Source organism: Ornithodoros turicata, chromosome 5 (genome assembly GCF_037126465.1).
Source record: "Ornithodoros turicata isolate Travis chromosome 5, ASM3712646v1, whole genome shotgun sequence".
In the NCBI taxonomy this organism is placed as follows: Eukaryota; Metazoa; Arthropoda; class Arachnida; order Ixodida; family Argasidae; genus Ornithodoros; species Ornithodoros turicata.
The window spans coordinates 70,482,279-70,500,482 of record NC_088205.1 but is presented as its reverse complement, the minus strand read 5'-3'; the positions used below and the strand labels follow the sequence as shown (position 1 = coordinate 70,500,482).

General features: G+C 49.2%; 1 protein-coding gene across 1 annotated transcript; it reads left to right on the top strand.

Moving 5' to 3' along the window:
- Positions 1–395: 395 nt before the first annotated feature.
- LOC135394684 (uncharacterized) lies at positions 396–17,215 on the top strand. The gene is made up of 7 exons (XM_064625546.1): positions 396–527; positions 1,490–1,649; positions 2,971–3,123; positions 3,182–3,384; positions 4,088–4,279; positions 4,343–4,427; positions 6,317–17,215. The coding sequence occupies exons 2-7, from the start codon at positions 1,503–1,505 to the stop codon at positions 17,120–17,122; spliced, it is 11,586 nt and encodes a 3,861-aa protein (XP_064481616.1). The 5' UTR covers positions 396–527; positions 1,490–1,502; the 3' UTR covers positions 17,123–17,215.
- Positions 17,216–18,204: the final 989 nt, after the last annotated feature.

Genomic DNA, 18,204 nt, shown 5'->3' with positions numbered 1-18,204 from the left:
AAGACTAAAAGCAACGTGATGACGAGATGAATGATACTATAGCATGGAAAATAGCTGATGGGGCCGAAAAGTCCGCGTTTATGTTCATGCGTATGCGTGTTTATGTGTCCGCGGTTTATACAGCCACAGGAGCTGGTTCCCAGTGCTGTCCGTTGCAGCGCGCTACTGGTCTGCATCTTCTTCTTCTTCCCAAGGAGAATAGCCATTAGCCACAAGGGAGACTGTCCAGGGCTATGGCCTTACCTCGAATGCTAGCTCCTGCTTCAACGTGCCTACTACTATCTACTACTTTGCTTCGGCAAATTCCGGCTAAGACCCGTTACTGTCACGCGCATGCGTTTGCGTGTATCACCGGATGCGCGCAGCGACATTTGTGGACGTGTTAGATCGTTGAAACATCCGGCGTACATCAAAATTCTCGTGCTCACGGGGGAGCGCATGCAGCACGAGGAGCTGCAGAACATTGCGATTCGCCTAACGACTTGCTCCCTTCCTTGACAGCTCTTGTAGACAAAAGTGACATTAAGGTGAGATACATTTCTCTTCCGTGAGAAGAAAGCGTCTAATGCCATGACAGGCCTCGGACCATTGGCCCAGTGCATTGCCGTACATGCTGCGTGTAGATATTTTTGTTCAGGCTACGTGCGTTATCTAAGGACTTGCCCTGAGGTGCCGTCCAAATTTTTCAACTTCAGGGAATTTTGCGTGTTTCAGGGGAACGTTTTGGATCTGTACAATTGCTTCCGTCTGGAAATATTCTGGAAAGATTTCTGGACGTCGCAGCTGATTGGTTGGTGCTCGTTGACGCGAGAGCAGCAGTGACTAATGCCCTAAGCGGAACTTGCCTATGAATGGAATGCCTTGTTGGAATCCCTGTAGCTGTTTTGTTTCGTTGCCGCACGTTACTATGGCATCAACGATGTCTTTGGCGAACCTTGACTCTGTCTTCGTGGATCTGAAGTGAATGTGTACTGAAGCGCATGTTCACGACAGTAAACAGCAACATGTAACGTTTCATTGGCAAAAACGCATTCAAGCAGTTGCGAGCCACGTTGTGTACATTGTAGTGTTTTCGCATTTCTCTCTCTCTCTCGATATGTGTCTACTATGGGCAGTCTACTATGCCACGTTCGGGGTGAGATCGCGTCTGCAGTGATCCCCCCCAGGGAGGGTCTACAAACAAAATACCTCTTTCGCGCTCTGTAGATCTGCGACAATCCCTGTTCTTGTGCGAGCAAACGTATTGTTTCTGGTACAAACAACCGCAATAAATAAAAATGCGAATAGGTCCCGAAAGCGTTACACGAAACCCATAAAGTATCCGGACAGTACTCATGGTGCCGGGAAAGGCGGTTATTCGGTATTATAGGTACTGCTGCAACAAAGCGCACAATGTGCACCGTCAGGAGCTTTGTGGCATGTTAGTTCGGTAGCCCGTAAGAGAGCGTAATCATAGTCCAGGCTCGTAAATTTTTCGGCCGTAACGCAGGCCTGAAACAGCAATGGCGACGTCCGGCAGCGACGGCAAGGCCCTCATAGATGTGGTCGTTGAGAACCAAGTGTTCCAGGCTGAGAGGGCGCTGCTCGTCAAGTACAGCATTTTCTTCCGGGAATGTCTGGCGCAAGATAAGAACAAGAACAAGAGCAAGGTAAAATGAGCACACATTCACAACAGGCAAGTTAAACGTTCGCAGTTGAAGCAGAAACGTATTGTCTGCAGGCGTGCTACCGCAGCGCAGGTACATTGCCCTTAGCGTGTCGCAACGAGCACTCTTACATCGCCCAGTCAGTAACAAATGTTTTTAACGTTCTCTGCAGCCAGTCAGAAGGTTAGGTACTTACATAACGTGTTGTCGACCGTATCGGTGAACTGTATCCTTTGCAAAGTGGGCTGCCTCTTATGCAATGGGGTAGCCAGTGTACAGAAGATAGCAAAAACAACTAATGATTGACGGAGTTAAATGACAGCTTGTAGAAGCGAGCTCCTGCGGAAGGTAAAGCGGACACACCTAATGTCAAAGGAACGCTTGCTGAGGGCAGAATGCTGAAGACATTTGTATCGCGAATTTTCCTTATCGGTTGGTAAATGTGAGACAGTGATGGGCGAAGTACCTCAAAATTGTACTTAAAGTAAAGTATCAAGTACCTAGCACATGCTGTACTTTAACTACAGTACAAAGTACCACACTACAAATGTACTTAAAGTAAAGTACAAAGTCCTTGGCAAAGTACTCATCAAGTACATTACAAGGTTAGATCGTATCGCTGGACGCTTCAACACTTGTGAACGCAGTGATAAACCATGAGGTAATTATGTTTCGACTGTTATACTTAGAAAGCTTTTAGCAAGCAGTTTTGGCAAGTGCTAGTTAGAAAACACTGATAGTTCACAGCTGACTCATTAATATGAACCGGAAGCAATGATTTTGCGACCAAGCTCTGCGTCTATATTGCCAATTGGGTACTTAAGTACCTGAAAGGAAAGTACAGAAGAAAAGTACCTAAAGTACAGTATAAAGTACACAAATTGAAACATACTTGAAGTAAAGTACAAGTACTAGGAAATGCACTTAAAGTAGTACTTGAGTACTTGGTACTTTAAGTACTTCCCATCACTGATGTGAGAAGAGTAGCAGTGGGCTTTCCTATAGTTCCTGTCAAGGAAAGCTATATTGAAATGCAGTCAAGTTCGTCCAACTCAGGATCACTGATGAAGTGTTCCTCGGACTACGCCCAGGGCTCAAAACACTGCGCTTGAGTCACGGACTTGTCCGTGTACATTCACAAGGAAAAGCTACGCGACGCAGGAAAATACCCGTCCCAAACCCCCATGCACAACAGGGGCAGCATCGTGCGGCAACTGATGAGTTGCTCTTCCTCAAAGGACCACCTATCGTATACACATTAGTATATTATCGCTCACTCGTTCGTGTTGGCGCATTATACCTCATAGGCATGACATACTTACAGCTGAAGCTATCTGGCATTTCTGCTGAAACCTTCAATATTCTGCTCAACTACATGAAGACCGGCCACCTGAGCATAACACCAGACAACGCTTCGGACATATTCAACGCTGCACTGCGCCTCCATATGTCCGATGTAGTCAAAAGGTGCATTAAGGTACGTTTTCCCTCATGGGTGTCTCGTTGGACGGGAACGGAAGAAAATGTTCACGCAGATGGAAGCGGAGGCCATCCCGCTCGGCGAGCATGTGTTGAAGTATTCAGCGGCGCGGAGGCTTCAGCTGCGGGAGGAAGAACAACGCGCCTTCAATTATTTGACCGCCAATTTTCTATCAGTTTCCACTACCAAGGAGTTCCTTGATATGAATGTTGATGATCTTGTGCAGCTCATGTCAGCGGAATCACTGGGATGTAATTGGTAAGTAACAGTCATCTGTATGACTTGTCTCATCCGTTACCGTTGGGACGCGGAGTTCTCCAAACGTCCTTGTGGAAGACTGGTTGCTCGAGGGTAAAGCCTAAAGATGGTGTAAAACGGTAAACGTCTGTATGTATGTAAACGTATGTATTAACAGAATGCCATTAGCGGTACATATTTCTGGTTGCTCTTGTGTTGTGCTGAATGCGATGCTTCTGTTGGGGTATATTACTAAATACCTTTCCATGAGGCTCACGCGGTGGGGACTATGGAACCTGTGAATCATGCGTCCAGGAGCCCGAAACTGAACTAGACTTATCAGAGCAGAAGTTCTCACTCAATTGGACATATGTCGAACGTTATGGGATGGCGTTTACATTATCAGCGTTATGAAAACTAATAGGACACTGATAAAGAAATGGGATTACGCTGATAAAGAAAGGTAATAGGACATTGATGAAGAAATAGAATAGAAAGAAGAAAAGTAATAGAACACTGATAACTACAGGTAATAGGACATGAACAATACTAGGCCAACAAGATGGTCCTGAAATGTGAGGAGGGCGCTATATAGGACTTCCAGGATTGCGTCTTAACTCTTACCCGATAGTATACACCCGATACTTTTACGATATACTTTTACTCCATAGTGGTTTGTGTCGGGCCAGCGTAGCTAACCCGTGGCATTTACAATTCTTCACAGCGAATACGAAGTCTTTGAAGCTGGAATGCGTTGGTTAAACTACAACCCAGGAGTGCGCTATAAGTACGGTGACCAAATCATGTGCTTGGTGTTGTTCCACAATATGAATCTCGGCGAATTGCATCGGTGCCACGAGGACCCAACAGTTGCACAGATGCCTGAAGTCCGCCACCGAATTCTCGCTGCTATAAGGTAATTAGGCGCCAATCGTGTGGACACAGCGTCGGTGACCGACACAGACCCATATTCCTGCAGTTCCTGGCTCACCAATGAGAAATGGAGGAACGATGTCGAAATGGAAGGGCCCCGAGCGAAAGCCACTTCGGACGAAACCTCGTCTGTAAGTTCAATAAAATGCTAGGTTATTATGGGTGACGGTGTAGCCTTCAGGTCTTGCGCCCAGTGTAAGGAACGCGAAATAGCCTGCAGCGCTGGTTCGTGAGTTGCTAGTCAAGCTCAAGGCTACTAGTCACGTCGTTGAAGCAATCCAGTTGGTATTGTAATAGCTTGGAACCGAGTTACTTGTTTTTGTCATATGTAGGGTTCCAGGTTTTCGAAATTTATTTTTTCACATATTCACATATCTGTCGTTTACTCGTTGTACCTGAGTTGATGTACGAAATTCAGAGAAAAAGCGACGGTTGTGAAGCGCTTCCTCGCAAAGACGCTTACTGTTATGCAACAGAACTTGTAGACAACGACACCTGGTGACATGAACGGCTCGAAATCCAGATATTCATTGACGTAGTCAGAAAGCAGCATTCGCGTGTGATCCCAATGTCTGCGTTGCATCAACTAGCTTCTCTTTCAAGCAAGCAATTTGTATGTCGTCTATGATCCCTTGTCCAAACAACAACGGAAGCATGCTCTACGGAAAAAGGGAAACAAAAACCTGGATGGGCTGTGCAAGTATAGACATGGGAAATGGCCAAAATGACAACGACGTTCCATGCCGCTTAGTCGAGCCACTAAATAGGTATCCTGTTTCGTGACTCCAACCTTGGCGTGCCCCTAAGGCACAGTATGGAGTCCGCCGGTCAAGAGAGCAGACTTATCCTTGCCGTGGCGGCTGGTAACCCACAATGCGAGGCAATCTTGACACATAAGGAAACAAATCTCATCAAGCAGTCATCACGGCATGGCTTTCTTGTTGAGCTCTCGGTCACTGTCGGTCGGTCTCGGTCAAGTCCATGAAGTGGAATCTTTCGGATAAAAATTTACAGCGGTATGGTGGGCGACCGTTCTTGGGCACCAATTCTTACGGATACATCCACAAACCCCCGAATTCCTAGCCATAAATCACTATGCTTCGCCGTTACAGTAGCACCCACGCGAACGAGGCGAAATACTCAGACAGTTCCAGTGATGGTTCCGGGGGGGGGGGGGATCGTCCCCCCCTCCTGAAAACGGTAGGTTACACATTAGTTCCCCCTCTCCCCTTCCTAGTTACGCGCTTCAACAAAGAAACCCAAAACCGAGGGTCTGGTCCTCCCCATGAGAGGTCATGGTGTCAGTCATTCACTGTACCTTTTTCGCGTTTAAATGACACATCACCACCATGATGTGCGACTAGGACCTGTCCACAGTGCACTGCGTTTGTGTGGCATGTTATCCTCTATGAACCAGCACACGGTAGGGCACCACCCCTGTGTATTGTGGATTTCGAAATGCTCGTGCTTCCACGCTAGCTTGGCTAGCTTGCCGGGTCCCTACGGAGCGGAGTACGCTCGTCGGAAACGAAGCACTTCCAGTGGCGAGTACTCCTATAGTCCTACTAAACGCAAGAGTTCGTTGTATACAAACTGCACAGAGCTAAACGTACCACTAAACTCACAACAAATATGTTTTTTATTTCACGCCCATTCGGATTTCTGCACAGTGTAGTAGGATGCGTCCTGCGCGCTTGCAGATTTTCTCGTGAACCAATTAATCTCGGCAATCTACCGGCCTCTGCATATGTTTTTGTTGATCGTTTCATGCCCCAGTCTTCTGGTGAATGCGTATGATCCAATACAGGACATCTTCTGGAGGAAACCGCAAAAAGTGTAAGAACCTGGTTCCTTCCAGGTCATCGCTGCACGACCAGCTATCTGAATAGATCGGTCGTCTGAACATCACGGAATCTATGTAGCTCTAGACCAATTCCTTCGTATACATTATTTTGCGAGGCTACAGATGCGTCGAGGCCACATTAAGCTCATGAAGCCATTAGGAAATTGTCCTTTCCAGGTAACTCGAACGGCTGACGTTCAATCCTCAGGCGCGGGCACAAGTGATGCCGACACATCGTCCAACCCGTCTTCCCTGGACCATCCGAAAAATGCGGGAACAGGAACGCTGATCATCAATGACCCTCCTGTGGGCGGCCAACGTGGTTTCAGAGGCGGCAACGAAGGCGATGAAGCAGGACCGAGGGAAGCCAGCTTCATGTCGGGGACACGGCCGAATAACTTATTCATGGGCAGTTCGCAGTTCATAAGTCGGTCTGGTGACCCGCGCCGACCCCCTGCAAGCAACGCCAACGAAGTGGCTGACACTTCTGGATCGGTCATCGAAGAAATGGAAGAGCGACGCATAACAGAGTGCCGTACCGAGGAAGTTCGAACCATCCGCCGTATAAGAAGAACTAAGTCTAGCGCTAAGACGGAGATATACGGGGATGAAAACGTTTGGGTCAAGAGGGACGTTGGCAGCACGTTGACCGTGAGATACCAGGGGCCTGGTCTGCTTCCCGAACAGGCCGTACCCATGCCCAGTGAAGAGTTTGTTCGTGCAGCGACAAGTCTACTTGAAAGAGCTATGAGTGACACCAGAGGTGCAGCGCGAGAAACAGTCCAAGAGGAGATACCTCTCGTGGAAGTCACTGAAGTATCTGGTACAAGAAGCTATGAGTCGTCGGAGCGTCGAGGAGAAATTAAGAGCGTGTCTCACGTGGGTGCTTCCTATGCTGCCGAAGTACCTTCCGGAGTACCTTCCACTGTTTCGGTAGGGGGGATGCGTGGCATGTCAGAAAATGCAGAAATAGCTGTATCGGGACCTCGGAAGCTGATGGATATTCCGTCTCCATCTCTGTTTAGCCTCCCATTGGATGGCTCTAGCTCTGATAGACTGATCGAACAGAGCTCCGGATTCGAAGGCAGGGCACCGACGTCCGAGGATGCTACAGCTGCATCGCTAGAGAGCATTGAACGGCTTCCATGCTCGACAAAGGGTAGTTCTCTTGAGGTAGAACACCAACAATCAACTGGGACTCTCGTGCCGATAACATTTCCGTCGTTCGTCGCACATCAACCAGTGCTGCTGTTCAGCGCTGTAACTCGAGAAAGAACGGAGGAACATTACATTAGATATCACGAATTTCAATCCGAGCATGTGCATGCTGAAATTACCTCTGCTGTACCAGTTCATGGTACCGCATACGAAGCAGTGGAGCCCCGTGTGTTCGGTGCCCCCCAGGTTGCCCTACCGTCTTTTATAGCGCATCAGCCTGTTTACCTTTTTCCTACATTAACGCCGGAAAAATATGCTGAAGGACGCTTGACAACGGTAAAACTAGCAACTCGGCCCCTCGAGACAACACCGTTGCCGTCGCTTCTAGCACATCAACCCGTGCTCCTGTTCAGCGTTGTAGCTCAAGAAGGAACGGAGGAGCAGGGTACTGCGTACGGCATGCTACAAACCCAGTTGGCGGCTCCTGAGGCTCCTTCGGATGCACCAGTTCAAGCAATACTGGACGGCGCAGGTCATTGGGAGGGATATCGTTCTGATTTGACAGCAACAGAACCAAATTTATTTCGCGTCTCTGGGACTACACTGACGTCGTTTCTTGCACATCAGCCTGTACAACTTTTCTTTGTTTCAACTCCAGAAAAATATCGGAAGAAAAGCGTTCCAACCACGGTAGGGTCACCTGATGTGGCCAAGGTTTCGCAAGAGGCCGTCACGACATCTCTAGGGATAGAAACGAAACACGTGCCGGACGCTAAAAGTGCCGTCACGCATGCTACAGCGGTACCACATGCCATCCCGCCTCCAATAGATATGACCGCAGAACTAATTAGTTCCTCGGAGGATGGAGCTAAATCAATTTCCCCTGAGCTCGCCAAACAAATTTTGCCGTCTTCAGTAGCACATCAGGTGTACAAAGAGGTGGTTGCACAGGAGGTCATAAAAGAGCCTACAGCGCTCAGTGTGGCAGTCAGTGAACATCCATCCACAGAGGCAACAACAGAGCAGGGACTAGGAGAGCTTTCCGAACGTATTGTGCCTACTGTTTCCATAAGCTCTTCAATTGAACATACTGCGCGATTGCCTGCTGAGGTGCTAGAACTTGAACCAGCTCTAGAACAACGGCCATCATTGTTGGCGCATCAACCTCTCTTTCTGTTTCCTTGTGAAACGCCACGCATTAGTGAGGCTAAGAAACAAGCGGTCTCCCCTGAGCTCGCCGGACAAATTTTGCCGTCTTCAGTAGCACATCAGGTTTACAAGGTGGTTGCACAGGGGGTCATACAAGAGCCTACAGCGTTTAGTGTGACAGTCAGTGAACATCCATCCACAGAGGCAACAACAGAGCAGGGACTAGGAGAGCTTTCCGAACGTATTGTGCCTACTGTTTCCATAAGCTCTTCAATTGAACATACTGCGCGATTGCCTGCTGAGGTGCTAGAACTTGAACCAGCTCTAGAACAACTGCCATCATTGTTGGCACATCAACCTCTCTTTCTGTTTCCTTGTGAAACGCCACGCATTAGTGAGGCGAAGAAACAAGCGGTCTCCCCTGAGCTCGCCGAACAAATTTTGCCGTCTTCAGTAGCACATCAGGTTTACAAGGTGGTTGCACAGGGGGTCATACAAGAGCCTACAGCGTTTAGTGTGACAGTCAGTGAACATCCATCCACAGAAACAACAACAGAGCAGGGACTAGGAGAGCTTTCCGAACGTATTGTGCCTACTGTTTCCATAAGCTCTTCAATTGAACATGCTGCGCGATTGCCTGCTGAGGTGCTTGAACTTGAACCAGCTCTAGAACAACGGCCATCATTGTTGGCACATCAACCTCTCTTCCTTTTTTCCTTTGAAGCACCACAAACTAGTGAGGTGGAGAAACAGGCAATTTCCCCTGAGCTCGCCGAGCAAATTTGGCCGTCTTCAGTAGCACATAAGGTGTACAAGGAAGTGGTTGCAATGGAGGCCCTACAAGAGCCTGTAACGGTCAGTGCGATCGTCGGTGAACATCCATCCATAGAAGCAACAACAGAGCAAGGGCTAGGAGAGGTCTCTGAACGTATTGTGCCTACTGTTTCCATAAGTTCTTCAACCGAGCAAGTTGCGCAATATCCTGTTGAGGTGTTAGAACTTGAACCAGCTCTAGAACAACGTCCGTCATTGTTGGCACATCAACCTCTCTCCCCTTTTTCCTTTGAAGCACCACAAATTAGTGAGGTGAAGAAACAGGCCATTTCCCCTGAGCTCGCCGAGCAAATTTGGCCGTCTTCAGTTGCACATAAGGTGTACAAAGAGGTGGTTGCACAGGAGGTCATAAAAGAGCCTACAGCGCTCAGTGTGACAGTCAGTGAACATCCATCCACAGAAGCAACAACAGAGCAGGGAATAGGAGAGGTCTCTGAACGTATTGTGCCTACGGTTTCCATAAGTTCTTCAACCGAGCAAGTTGCGCAATATCCTGCTGAGGTGTTAGAACTTGAACCAGCTCTAGAACAACGGCCATCATTGTTGGCACATCAACCTCTCTTTCTTTTTTCCTTTGAAGCACCACAAATTAGTGAGGTGAAGAAACAGGCAATTTCCCCTGAGCTTGCCGAGCAAATTTGGCCGTCTTCAGTAGCACATAAGGTGTACAAGGAAGTGGTTGCAATGGAGACCCTACAAGAGCCTATAACGCTCAGTGCGATCGTCGGTGAACATCCATCCACAGAAGCAACAACAGAGCAAGGGCTAAGAGAGGTCTCGGAACGTATTGTGCCTACTGTTTCCATACGCTCTTCAATCGAACAAGTTGCGCAATTGCCTGCTGAGGTTGTAGAGCCTGAACCAGCCCTAGAGCAACGGCCATCATTATTGGCACATCAACCTCTCTTTCTTTTTTCCTGTGCAACGCCACAAATTAGTGAGGCGAAGAAACAGGTAGTCTCCTCCGAGCTTGCCGAGCAAATTTGGCCGTCTTCAGTAGCACATAAAGTGTACAAGGAGGTGTCAATGGAGGCCCTACAAGAGCCTACAGCGCTCAGTGCGATCGTCGGTGAACATCCGTCCAAAGAAGCAACAACAGTGCAAGGACCAGGAGAGCTTTCAGAGGGTATTGTGCCTACTGTTTCAATAAGCTCTTCAATTGAACAAGTTGCGCGATTGCCTGCTGAAGTGCTCGAACTTGAACCAGCCCTAGAGCAACGGCCATCATTGTTGGCACATCAACCTCTCTTTCTTTTTTCCTTTGAAGCACCACAAATTAGTGAGGTGAAGAAACAGGCAATTTCCCCTGAGCTCGCCGAGCAAATTTGGCCGTCTTCAGTAGCACATAAGGTGTACAAGGAAGTGGTTGCAATGGAGACCCTACAAGAGCCTATAACGCTCAGTGCGATCGTCGGTGAACATCCATCCACAGAAGCAACAACAGAGCAAGGGCTACGAGAGGTCTCGGAACGTATTGTGCCTACTGTTTCCATACGCTCTTCAATCGAACAAGTTGCGCAATTGCCTGCTGAGGTTGTAGAGCCTGAACCAGCCCTAGAGCAACGGCCATCATTGTTGGCACATCAACCTCTCTTTCTTTTTTCCTGTGCAACGCCACAAATTAGTGAGGCGAAGAAACAGGTAGTCTCCTCTGAGCTTGCCGAGCAAATTTGGCCGTCTTCAGTAGCACATAAAGTGTACAAGGAGGTGTCAATGGAGGCCCTACAAGAGCCTACAGCGCTCAGTGCGATCGTCGGTGAACATCCGTCCAAAGAAGCAACAACAGTGCAAGGACCAGGAGAGCTTTCAGAGGGTATTGTGCCTACTGTTTCAATAAGCTCTTCAATTGAACAAGTTGCGCGATTGCCTGCTGAAGTGCTCGAACTTGAACCAGCCCTAGAGCAACGGCCATCATTGTTGGCACATCAACCTCTCTTTCTTTTTTCCTTTGAAGCACCACAAATTAGTGAGGTGAAGAAACAGGCAATTTCCCCTGAGCTCGCCGAGCAAATTTGGCCGTCTTCAGTAGCACATAAGGTGTACAAGGAAGTGGTTGCAATGGAGACCCTACAAGAGCCTATAACGCTCAGTGCGATCGTCGGTGAACATCCATCCACAGAAGCAACAACAGAGCAAGGGCTACGAGAGGTCTCGGAACGTATTGTGCCTACTGTTTCCATACGCTCTTCAATCGAACAAGTTGCGCAATTGCCTGCTGAGGTTGTAGAGCCTGAACCAGCCCTAGAGCAACGGCCATCATTGTTGGCACATCAACCTCTCTTTCTTTTTTCCTGTGCAACGCCACAAATTAGTGAGGCGAAGAAACAGGTAGTCTCCTCTGAGCTTGCCGAGCAAATTTGGCCGTCTTCAGTAGCACATAAAGTGTACAAGGAGGTGTCAATGGAGGCCCTACAAGAGCCTACAGCGCTCAGTGCGATCGTCGGTGAACATCCGTCCAAAGAAGCAACAACAGTGCAAGGACCAGGAGAGCTTTCAGAGGGTATTGTGCCTACTGTTTCAATAAGCTCTTCAATTGAACAAGTTGCGCGATTGCCTGCTGAAGTGCTCGAACTTGAACCAGCCCTAGAGCAACGGCCATCATTGTTGGCACATCAACCTCTCTTTCTTTTTCCCTGTGCAACGCCACAAATTAGTGAGGCGAAGAAACAGGCAGTCTCCCCTGAGCTCGCCGAACACATTTGGCCGTCTTCAGTAGCGCATCAAGTGTACAAAGTGGTTGCACGGGAAGTCCTACAAGAGCCCACAGTGCTCAGTGCGACCGTCAGTGAACATCCACCAGCAGATGCAGCAGATGAGGCAGCAGAGCAAGGACTAGGAGAGCATCTAGAACGTATTGTGCCTACGGTTTCCATAAGCTCTTCAACTGAACAAGTTGCACAATTTCCTGCTGAGGTGTTAGTGCCTGAACGAACTCTAGAACAACTGCCATCATTGTTAGCACATGAACCTCTCTTTCTGTTTCCTCGTGAAGCGCTACAAATTAGTGATCACAAGGTCAGTCTGGAAAGCACAGAAGCAAACCGAACATTCGAAATGCCCGTGGCTTTGAAAGTATCAAAAGAGGTTCTCGGAAAACCAGAGGAGGCGACTGCAGTTACCATAAGTTCTTCCGACCACCTACTTGCGCCATTCATCGACGGGAGTGGTGTGTTCCAGCCAGCTCGAGGAATTCTGCCTTCAAGAGTGGCACACCAACCTGTCATGTTATTTGATTACAAACCTCAAATCCATTCAGAGGCCCGCCCTATCAGTTCTTCCGCCCAACAGATTGTGCCGTCGATCATTGCCGAGGAACAAGAATTTGGGCAAGTGCAGAAAGTTCAACCTTCCTTATTAGCACACCGGCCTGTCATGATCTTCTGCGAGTCTGCTTATGCAACATCTGCGAAAGATCTCCGTACTGCACCTCCGGAGGAACCTGCACTCGAGAAGAGACACGATAGCACGGCGTCTGTCAGCAACGTTGGTTACGTTGTACCATATACGACAGATGAGGCGTATCACGAACACGCACTTCCATCCTTGCTAGCGCATCAACCTCTGCTGCTATTTTCTCGCAAAATATTGCAAGTTGCAGCGCCTCCACTCGACCGACGTGAACCGGACTCACCCAAATCGACACCTACAGTCTCTGACTGGCACGAACAAGATAGTGGAAGCTTACCCACGTCGCCTGAAGAGACGCCTGCAATAACCTTTGACCGATATGACACAGACGATGGAAGGCCATCAGCTTTGGCTGCCATAACAGAAGAGCAGCACATGCCAGCAATCGCCTTCGATCGACCTGCGCTAGCTACTGCTGAAGGGCTTGGGGCCGATCAAATAGATGCGCATAATCTGTCCCTGGTAGCCCATACCCCTGTCATGTTGTTCCATTATGAAAGTCCACGCGTGCAAGAGAAACCAAGTGGGTCGGCTGATTTGCTCACTGCCGAAGGCGTGATCGCTTTCCCAGGGGGGTTCTCATCAGAAGTACACGCATTGGACAAAGAGGAAGAGCCACCGCAAATTGCCCAGGAGCAAAAGGAAGGGCTGCTACCTTTGACTGAACTGATGACAGAAGTTCCAGCCTTGGCGTACAGTCCGCAGCCCCCTGCATCACCTTTGTCGAACGAGGTACCTCCAAAAACAGATGGCATAATATCAGAAATGGCAACGTCGGAACTCCGTCCTCCGTTCATGGTTGAGAAATCAGCGTCAGAAGAAATCCATCCAACGTTGTTGGCACAGCAGTCTGTCACGTTGTTTCCGCATGCAGCGTTCCAACCGAAGGGTACGCTACCCGACTTATCCGAACCGTTAAGCACCGAAGGACCGGGTGAAACTGGTGAGAGAACTATTGAAGCAGAACCGCATACAGCTCTACCTCAGTTAACAGCTGAGGCCAGCAGTATGTCCGAAATATTGGACACCAGAGGCCCGTCCTCTGCTTCTCAATTACCACGGGAGATAGTGAGCGTCAAGAGTGAAGGTGCTTCTATGCCAGAAGGTTGGCCTCCACGAATTGCCGGTGAGTCTTTGTCAAGTCCAGGATCAGGCAGTGTCTCTGACACCAGTACACCACGAGTATCGCACGTGACCAAGACCTCTTTGGCGGAGTATCGGCCATTGTTCTTGTCTTCTCCTGTACCACAAGAGGGGCCACAAAGCAGCACTTCGCTTGGAGGTACAGAAGAGATTGCGGCAGCTTTGAGAGAGTACGACATAAGCGATCTTTCTAGAAGACAACATGAAACTGTGAGCGAGGACGGGACGGTACCGACAGGAGTAGCGCAGACCGCAGGCGGCAGGACCTCCCTCATCGGATCTGTCACTCAGGGAGTCGTTGCCGCTGAACTTGTTTCGACGACTGTGCTAGAATGGGCACCTCCCGGACTTCCAACCAGGAGGCCATGGGAAGCTTCCTCTAAAGAAACCGCACCGGTTTATGATGGACTTACACCTGTAAAAGATGCCATCATGAGCGACACGAAAAGCTCGCACGCGTTAGTCCCATACATGAGCGAACAAATGTGTCTTGCACCAGGTGCGCCCCATGCACTTCACGATGAGAGGTCGCAGTCTTCAGACGGTAGGCTCGTCGATAGTTCCGGAGGATTTGAGGACAAGCGCTTGGAAACCGGACCGGGAACGACGGACGTGTCAGAAGTAATTCTACCACAAGCAGTCGTGCCGAAACAAGAAAGCGAAGAACTAAGCGAGAAGCCATTGCCGGCTGTGGTGACTCATGTCGACGACACCCATGAAACGTCACTTGTCCCTATGGGTGAAGCAGCTACAGATACTCTTCAGGGGCGATTACAAGAAACCCAGTTAGTATCACTCGAGCCTAAACAACGCACTACCGAAGGCCAAGGTACGGTACCGTGTGAAGCGAAGTATGAAGCACGACCGGTCGTTGCTGAGTCACGCGACGAATCTAGCAAACTCCAATTTCCGTTGCATTTTGGTTCGGACGCAGAGTTGCCCCCCGACGCGTCCGCCGTGAAAACTATCAGTCCTCATATAGTACCTGGAGAGTTGGCTGCCGAAGCCTCTGAACCACTATCATCGTTTCGGCAAGGAACTTTAGGTGCCAGGAGCGGTTTTCTTTCTGAGGCTGTGGAAGAGCCATCTACAGCGCACGTAGCACCTACAGCACATCCTGGGGTCGTAGGTGCTGAGGACCAAGCTGTATTTCACTTGCCTGCTGCTGCGCCAGAGATCTTGAAAACAGAGATCATACATCCGGAAGATCTGGAGCGTGACGTCGCAAGGGAATCGCTGGCTCCCAAAGTACCGTTTATTTTGCAGAGGACACGGATTATCGCAACCACTCCAACACACTTAATTGAAGTGACCGAAGAAAATATTACCCGTGCCATTTCCAAAGATCCTGAAGGATCATCTGCCAAGAAAAAGGAAGATACTCATCCGAAGCCCACAGAAAAGAACAAAGTCACAGAAGAAATAGACGCCACCAGCGTCAAAGAATCCTCTGATGCTGACGCCCCTGACGTAAGAGGTCGTGTCGTCAAACGTAAGCACACCAGGTCCACAGGACGGCTCAGAACAAAGTCGCCTGTCGTGATGCGTACGCGTATTTTCGCCGGGGACCTAGCGCACTCTGTGGAGGTGATCACCGAGAAGTCCGCTTTGTCTGCCAAGGAAGCCATGGGTAGTACGCTGTCCATACCAACTGTCACCGGTAAGAAGGATGATAGTAATGCAAACGGTGTTTCGTCCAACCAAACTCTCCAGGGCGTCAGTTCGAAACAGAAAGCTTCAACCAGTAAACGCACCTCAAGCGATAGTTCGAGCGAGGAGGAAGTGAACCTAGACGCTGGAGAATTTCTAGGTGCAAAATCGGATGTGATTACGAAGAAGCTATCGGATATCAAGCTTCAAAGGAAATTATTAAAAGACGCGTATGAGAGAGAAACCAACCAGAAGAGCGTCGCAGACATAAAGCAAAATATTGACCGACTTGATCGTATAGAAGATAACTTGAATAAAGTCCTTCGTTTAGTGACCACAACAGAGCCTGCGGATCGGGATGCGTTGGAGGACACGCTGAAAATCAGCAGCGTGCAGAAAGCCACAGCTCCAGTCGAGGGGCCCAAGCGTACGGATGATGTTAACCGGGAAAACAGACTCCAGACTGAACTTGATACCATGACGTCACATAGCACTATTCGCGTAGAAACTACCAAAGACCCGGGAAAGGATACGACACGCACAACGCACAAGATTACTGTGGCAGATAGAAGAACCCTGTCTGAACCGAGCTTATCGCTGCAAGACCCCGACCTGCCGTCGTTGGGAAGCTTTCCTGAACATGCTTTCCTTGTGGAGCCTCCCGTCGCTCCAGAGAGACCTAAAGCAGCAAGTTACCAAAGTGAGACGTCCACGTGGACACATGTGACAACCCGTGTGCAAGAGCCTGGTGCAAGACTGAAAGAAAAACCAAAAGGAAATGCGCAGGTCAAACCGGGGAGCGCACGCAAGGAATGTGCACCATCGCCCGTCATAATGTCGTCCCGACGAGTGTCGCAGTTACCACTGAAAGCGGTGCAAAGAAAAATCGTGCGTAGAACCATCACGAGATCCGTCTCTAAACGAAAGGAAAGTTCGTTTTCGATAACGTGTTCAGGATTAGGAGTAGAACGCACAGGCGCTAGTTCGCAATCAACGTCCACGCAGCAAGTCCTCAACGAACAAGACATTGAAGACATTGAGACAGTGTTGTCGCCGTTGGACACTGAGCCGGGAATACCTCGCATGTCGAGCGCGGAACAGGCTGCTTCTTCGAAATGTAAGAAAACTCACCCGGTCGCGATTCGAGTAACCGACGACTATGATGTGGATCATGAGAGATCTGAAGAACCGCTCAACTTAGAGGCACCAGAGGAGCTCCCGCCTATTTTAAAACCGCCTCACATGGAACTCTCACCAGAGAAAGAACCATCGAGTCGGAAGTTGGATTTTGGAGATTCCAATCAAGTTTACGAGGTCCCTTCGGCCAAGGACGATGATGTTGACGACGATGCCGAGAGTCGTCCGCCTCCACTTGGCCGCATGTTTGGCCGCAAGGATTCAATCGCGGTGACAAAGCTTCGAATGATGAAAGAACACGCCTTGGAAGACGAAGACGACGATGCAGAAAGTAAGGAAGACGACGCAGGCGAGCAGGATGAGGATACGACGAGGCCCCACCCTACATTTCAAGCACCAACGGTGATAACGCTTTCTCCAGAAATATCGTTGAAGGAAGTTACAAGTCAACAAGATTCGCCACATAAGGACGATGTCAGCACGAGGAAAGACGCTAAGCGATAAGAAGGGGATATTAAGCACTCCACAAACGGGCGACGCCCGATGAGGTCTGCCTGGCACGTCTCGCACGAGAATAAAATGATTTAATTCGCGGCAGTATTTCACGTGATTGAATTACTACTACTAGTACTATCCCTTTGGACATCATCTCCATTATAGCTTTCATACTGGTGTTGCCACGTGTTCGCCTTCATACGCGGTGTGCAGGGGTTTTCCCAGCACCCCCAGCACCCCCACACCCCCAAATTGTCTGCCAGAAAGGCCAGAAAAGCTGCAAATATGGGTGCCTCCCCCCCCCCCCCCCCGGGAAAATATCCTGGGAATATCCCTGCCGGTGTGAGAGGCAATCCGAAATCGCCACGTGCGTGGGAGTTCGCACAGTGGCTGTAAAATTTCGTAACGCCTGGCTGAGCGTCCGAAATGTTGCTTGTTTAGTGTGGGTTAGGGAAGGTCAGCCTTCCTGAAGGAGGCAATTGCGCCAGGGGTGCAATCCTTCGTGCCCCATGGGGCACCAGGATTGATTGCCAGGGACAGGTGGCCACGGCTGAGTCTCCCACGCCGCGGAGGGCGAAAACTGTCCGCACCCTTATCGACATACCGAATGACCTGCTATCAGACGCCATTTTTCCAAGTCACTGCGGCCGGATGCCGGAAAACTGTTTCGTGCACTACCTAGTCCTCTACAGGGTTAGTCTAGCAAACTTTACACGCTCCGATCGCATCGTAAAAACAAGAGGTTTAGCCTACCCCAAACTTCGAAGAGTTTGAGCCATTTGTCTCAAGTTACACATTGAATTTTTTTGTAGGCACTATGGTCATGTAGAAAGAGACTTAAAAATCAAGCAAAAACTTGCCCCATGCATTTTCAATGGCCTATCTACGCGAACACCAGGATTGCTAGGGAGCAGTATTCTCAGAATTGAGTCGTGGCATTCAGCAATGTCTTGCACGTTTGTTTATGAAACTACCTTAATATGCCTATGAATACTTGGCTATAAACGTTAAGCTTCGCACAGGAAGTTTAGATATGACTTGGTGTGACAGGAAGGGCCGAACGGCAGTAAAGCACTTCCAAAGGACTAGGA

Bases quoted from the DNA above. Each gene is read 5' to 3' on its own strand.
- LOC135394684 (XM_064625546.1), top strand. From the start codon at position 1,503: ATGGCGACGTCCGGCAGCGACGGCAAGGCCCTCATAGATGTGGTCGTT. The intron at 1,650-2,970 runs GTAAAATGAGCA...ACATACTTACAG, and splicing joins AGAACAAGAACAAGAGCAAG to CTGAAGCTATCTGGCATTTC. The intron at 4,280-4,342 runs GTAATTAGGCGC...ATATTCCTGCAG, and splicing joins CGAATTCTCGCTGCTATAAG to TTCCTGGCTCACCAATGAGA.